Source organism: Montipora capricornis, unplaced genomic scaffold, assembly GCF_036669925.1.
Source record: "Montipora capricornis isolate CH-2021 unplaced genomic scaffold, ASM3666992v2 scaffold_216, whole genome shotgun sequence".
Lineage (NCBI taxonomy): Eukaryota > Metazoa > Cnidaria > Anthozoa > Scleractinia > Acroporidae > Montipora > Montipora capricornis.
In genome coordinates this window covers 7,501-12,500 of record NW_027179969.1, presented here as the reverse complement: position 1 = coordinate 12,500, position 5,000 = coordinate 7,501, and the positions used below count along the sequence as shown (strand labels likewise).

At 42.0% G+C, this 5,000-nt stretch overlaps 1 protein-coding gene and 1 long non-coding RNA gene across 6 annotated transcripts in view; one reads left to right on the top strand and one right to left on the bottom strand.

Moving 5' to 3' along the window:
- Positions 1-759, bottom strand: part of LOC138034824 (uncharacterized) — a 1,434-nt gene extending 675 nt beyond the window's left edge. The window contains exons 1-2 of the long non-coding RNA XR_011129208.1: positions 571-759; positions 1-410 (exon numbers count right to left, since the gene is read on the bottom strand). The exon at positions 1-410 is cut by the window's left edge and continues 675 nt beyond it. This is a non-coding gene — a long non-coding RNA (uncharacterized lncRNA). The remainder of the gene's footprint in view (positions 411-570) is intronic.
- The window catches only part of LOC138034823 (tachykinin-like peptides receptor 99D), a 29,756-nt gene that overhangs the window by 22,449 nt on the left and 2,307 nt on the right, over positions 1-5,000 (top strand). For all 5 annotated transcript variants that reach the window (XM_068881925.1, XM_068881922.1, XM_068881926.1 and 2 more), the window contains 3 exons: positions 944-1,052; positions 2,115-2,347; positions 4,464-5,000. The exon at positions 4,464-5,000 is cut by the window's right edge and continues 2,307 nt beyond it. In XM_068881925.1, coding sequence (XP_068738026.1) covers positions 1,025-1,052; positions 2,115-2,347; positions 4,464-5,000 — 798 coding nt within the window. In that variant the 5' untranslated portion in view covers positions 944-1,024. The remainder of the gene's footprint in view (positions 1-943; positions 1,053-2,114; positions 2,348-4,463) is intronic.

Genomic DNA, 5,000 nt, shown 5'->3' with positions numbered 1-5,000 from the left:
TTAAGATCCCTTTATAAGAAAACTAAACAACTTAACTGACTCCCTTAATAAGAGGTTTTGTCTAACAATGCAGATAAAAACAGTTTCTCACATCTTGAAAGTAATGACAGTCAAAATGACAGCCAGCCAGATATCTATCAACACTTTCCACAAGATTTCTTCAGGTCAGATGACTGGGACAATGAAATCAACAGAAATCTAGAGATCAATTAAATTTAATCATACCACAACCTGGTGTGTCCTGCAAAGCAACACAGAGCTGGAAAAGAAAGAGCATCACCATCTACCATACAATCATTGCTGTTACTGTGGAGAACCAGGTCACAGAAAAATCCATGGCTCTCGTATCACATGTCAGAGGTTAAAACTTCTGTTTTGTCAAAACCCTCCGCGTTTTTAGAGGAATTGCCCTTCGGCGAAAAACAGTAAACGAAAAATGTTATCAGTTTAAAATTTACAACTTTTAGGTCTTCAACGATGACCGAAACACGAGCAAATATGGTTTGGCAAAGATAACTTCCATGGAAACGACATAAACAAATAAATATTTCATGCCTAAACTAAGCTTACCTCTTTTGACTTTCTCGTTGGAAACAACTCGGAACTACTGTTTAGTTTTTCTGTCGCGTCCATGTTGAGCGTGAGATCTTGATCATCAAAAGGTCCAAAAGAACTTTTCCTTCACCGCCGAATAAACTCAAAAACAAAGAGCTCAAAAGCTCGAATCAAATGAATCAAATGTGTTCGAAGCAGAGCATGCGCACTCATTTTGCCGCGGTGTCCTCACGTGCGAGTCGAAAGTTATTGAGTTTTGTTCGCCCAAGGGAATTAGTAAGTTTTGACCCATGACAAGTGACACGTTCTCCTCCAATCGGAAAACATATTTGAGTTGGGAGGTATAACAAACCCTGTTCATATCACATCTTTTCTTTCCATCTCTCAGACTAAAAATTGCCAGAGGCTAAAGATATAAACGCTTTGCGACCAAGTTGAGTACTATTAGGAGGTCAACATTGCTCAGAATATGGCGATAAATAATGCATCTATCGAAGGTAAGTTACTTTTTTGATTGCAACATAATCACAACTGTACGGACTGGGAACTAACGAAATTGATTGAAAATGATCCCACGTGATGTTATGTCCAGTGGCCTTGACGTGGTCAGCAACGTCAACGTCGGAAGTGAATCGAAAAGCTGATGCTTTATTAATCTTTTCTGTTTTTATTATAACTATATATTTTACTGTTAAGTATTTGCTTAATCTAGGTTCCAGTGTCCCCTCATCCGCTTTGTTATATATAAATAGCTGTTTTAAATTTCAACGGTTACTTTTGAAAATGTATGTAGAGCACATACGAAACGTCAAGTCATAATCAAAATGAACAAGATCAATATGTTTATCACTGCTGTTTGTGTCTTATTTTTGATATGCTTTATTGTTTCGAATATTAAGTACTATCGTAAGGGTTTTGCTAAAAACAGGTCCGCGGCCCACGGCCCGCTACGGCCCGGCGGCCCGTGGCCCGCGACGGTCCGGCGGCCCGGAGGCCCGGTGGCCCAGTCCTGATTTTCCACAGTCTTTTTGTCCAGCGGTAAATCCACGCGCATGCACAGACCTGCATCAGGTTTGGGCGTGCAAAATGGACGACGGTGAGTTTGAAGTCGTTCACCATTTTTAAATGGTAAACGACTTCAAACTCACCTTATTTCTGTTTGTTGCATGTTGTTCAGACAGGAGCCCATGACTGGATATTACCGCTGTATACGGTGTGAGAAATATCCAAGGACAATACTCTTTGAAGGGGCCTTGAATGAGGATTAGAAATCAGAAAAAAAGATTTACCACTGTATTCTTACGGTGTTGCCAAACCCTTAAATTTAGTCATTTCTCGTTTGTGTTCGGGAAGATGGCCAAGAGTATATTTTTAAACTGAGTACCGCCTGTACAGAACATTTGCCAGTTTTTGCCGTCAAAACCGTTCGTTCCGTGGCTTTGCCGGCGCCATAACCGCGTTAGTTGCTTTAAAATGTCCCTTATAAAGGTCATTCCCCGCCTGTAGGGTAAAACTCTTTTCTCTGTGGCTAATGTAACCTAAATAATTTCTTCAAACAGGAGGTGACAACGCCACACTCGCAATCGTCCCCATTTTGACTTCCCAGCGGAGCGAGACCGCGGTGTGGATGACACTAGCTTATGTGGTGATCTTTATCTTCGGCTTCTTCGGTAACATAAGCATTATCTATATTGTGGCTACACGCGAAAGGATGAAGAGCACATTCAACTTTCTCATAGTTAACATGGCCATTGGGGATTTGCTCGTTTCGTTATTCCTTATGCCGTCTGGGGTAAGTTGTTTTAGTTATAAGGTCAAGGGTCAGGTCGTGAGACCCGATCACAGTCACGTGATGTCACGGCAGCCATATTAGGAAGTTTTAGCAACGACAATGGCGACGGCAACGTATATTGCATATTTGTCAATTTCTTTGCCGTCGTCAGCAAAACAACAACGTGAAATGACCAGACTTGAGGGTTTTGGGAGAACGTCAGCGCTTGAGGATTAATTTTCATTTTCTCTCCTAAACTGAGCGCCCTTCATAGTACAATCGTGAAATTCGTTGAGAAACCGTACAAAAACTGACAAAAAGCACTTTTTCACTACTTCTCCCTTGTGAATTTCACAGCAGTTACCTCTTCTCCCTCCCCCCTCCCCCCTCCCCCTATCCAATATTGATTTGGAAAATGTTGATTGCCAGGAAACTGTTCGTGACCGACCCCCAGAAAGCAACATTGAGACGGGGGAGGGGGGTGGAATTGTTTGCTTACAACTAAAAGCGCTTGAAAGGGTAATTTTCTTTAGAGTTTTGTCCACGATTGTAGGTTTGCCACCCCTTTTTCACCTTAAAATCCTTGGAATAGTCGCGAAGTGATTACAATGACGCGAATTCACGTTTAACGGCGAACATTTAACGGTAACGACAACGTCATCTCAAAATATATTTTCAAGCCATAAAAGCACAAATTTGGTCATTTCGCGGTCTTGTCAACGATGGCAAACAAATGAACAAAAAATTAAAAGCGCACGTGCAGAGCGTGCAAAGCTATTGTTTTTGCGAATTGTTTTTGACCACCAAATATGCAAATTGCTGACGTTCTCGTTGCTGTTGATGTCGCTGTCGTCGTTGCTAAAGATCTCAATTTATACTGTGAAAATCATTTAACTCTCTGATAAAGTTAGGCTGTACCTGACAAACACATTAATAAAACAAAAAATGTAAATTTATCCTCACAGCAGTACAGCCAGTCTTGCATCATTATATTGTGACTACATTCTAATGCAAACATGTTGTCTCGGTTAAAATCACTATCGATTATCATGTGCGTGAAAACTGAAATTTTTTGGTTCTCGTATTTTTTCGGCCTATCCAACAATCTTTACTAACATACAAGCTATTACACACTCACTCAACGGGAGATTGTGGGCTAAGCCTGTGCAGGCTTCAAAAGGTAAAACAATGCGAGACTTCCTAAGGTCCGATTTAAGGCCGATTTATAATTACACGGTACGATTTTTGTCGCATGCGACAACGGCTCACGACAGGGCCACTACGATTGTTGTGGACGTCAGAAAAAATGTAGTAGCATTTTAAAATGGGTTTAAAACGCTGCGACAATCGTAAGTCGTGTCGTAGGCCTGTCGTAAGCTTCTCGCATGCGACAAAAATCGTATCATGTAAACCGGCCCTAAAACCTCCTTTTTGTATACTTGTCCGTTACAGCTTAATTTTTCAATTTTCATCAATCTCGACCCCAGAGCTCTTCTCTTGACAGAGCGAGAGAAGAGCTCTGGGGAACCCTGAACCAAAGTGTCTTCTCATTGGTTTTCGTGAACAACAATCAAAATCGTCTGTAATTGGTGCATTCATGTTAGCACGAGGAGTGAGCAGGCGCCGTAAGTTTTTGGCTGTGAGAACCCTACGGCGCATGTTCTCCTACACAGAGTTTCCAAGAGCCTTGGGTCGATCCGAGGCTCTGGTGACGAGAATGAATTTTCATATGAAAAGTTATAAGAATTTTTTCCAATTGTTATATGAGAAGTTATGAGACTTTTTTTCCTCTTAAAGCTCTTTGTTTAAGTAAGTCAGATGCACAAAATGCCTCTGCATTTAGGTAAAGGTAAATGTACACCTTATTTAACGTCGGAAGTTCCTTTACCCTCTAGAGCGAGGGTATTCTGCCAGGAAGCCGATAGTGCGTTCATTTTACCTCCCTCTTTCCATCAGTACTCCGTTTTAAGGGTATTTAATGCTATCTGAAGCTACGCAGAATGTAAGAAGTCGAAGCAAGGATGTGAGGTCACTAAGAATTCAACTCGGGATCTCTCGCAAAGAATTAAGGCCGCGAGCTAACCAACCGTGCAATCCTTACTCTTATATTTATAGCGATACGTGATCCTCTTTGTAGGTAAAATTCCTCTACCTTGGACAGACCTGGCTCTCGGGAAGTTTTGGTGCAGTCACTTGCAAGTTTGTCCATTTCGCCGGAGCCCTATCAATAGCTGCCTCCATAATCACGCTCGTATTTATCTCGTTGGATCGGTATTTCGCCATCCTTCATCCTTTTGCTCACGTTCCTGTTATTCGCAACACCAAACTGATCACCTCTGTCATTTGGATCTTTTCCTCGCTGTACTTCTCGTTGTATCTGGTGTTATATGACAGCGTCCCTGCTGATAAAGGTGACAAGTGGGTTTGCAAAATGGTTTGGACTTACTTGTCCAACAACCACGAAACGCGGTCCAAGATTGGGAGGGTCTTTTTCATGATCACGTTTGTGGTGCTTTATTTAATCCCACTGGCTGTTATAGCGGCGCTTTATATTCGCATTGGGCGCCACTTGTGGTCACGCAAGACTCCCGGTGAGACTACGGCGCATCAGGAACGTCAAAACCAGACGTCAAAGCGTAAAGTGTTGCGCATGCTCATTATAGTCGTCTTGACA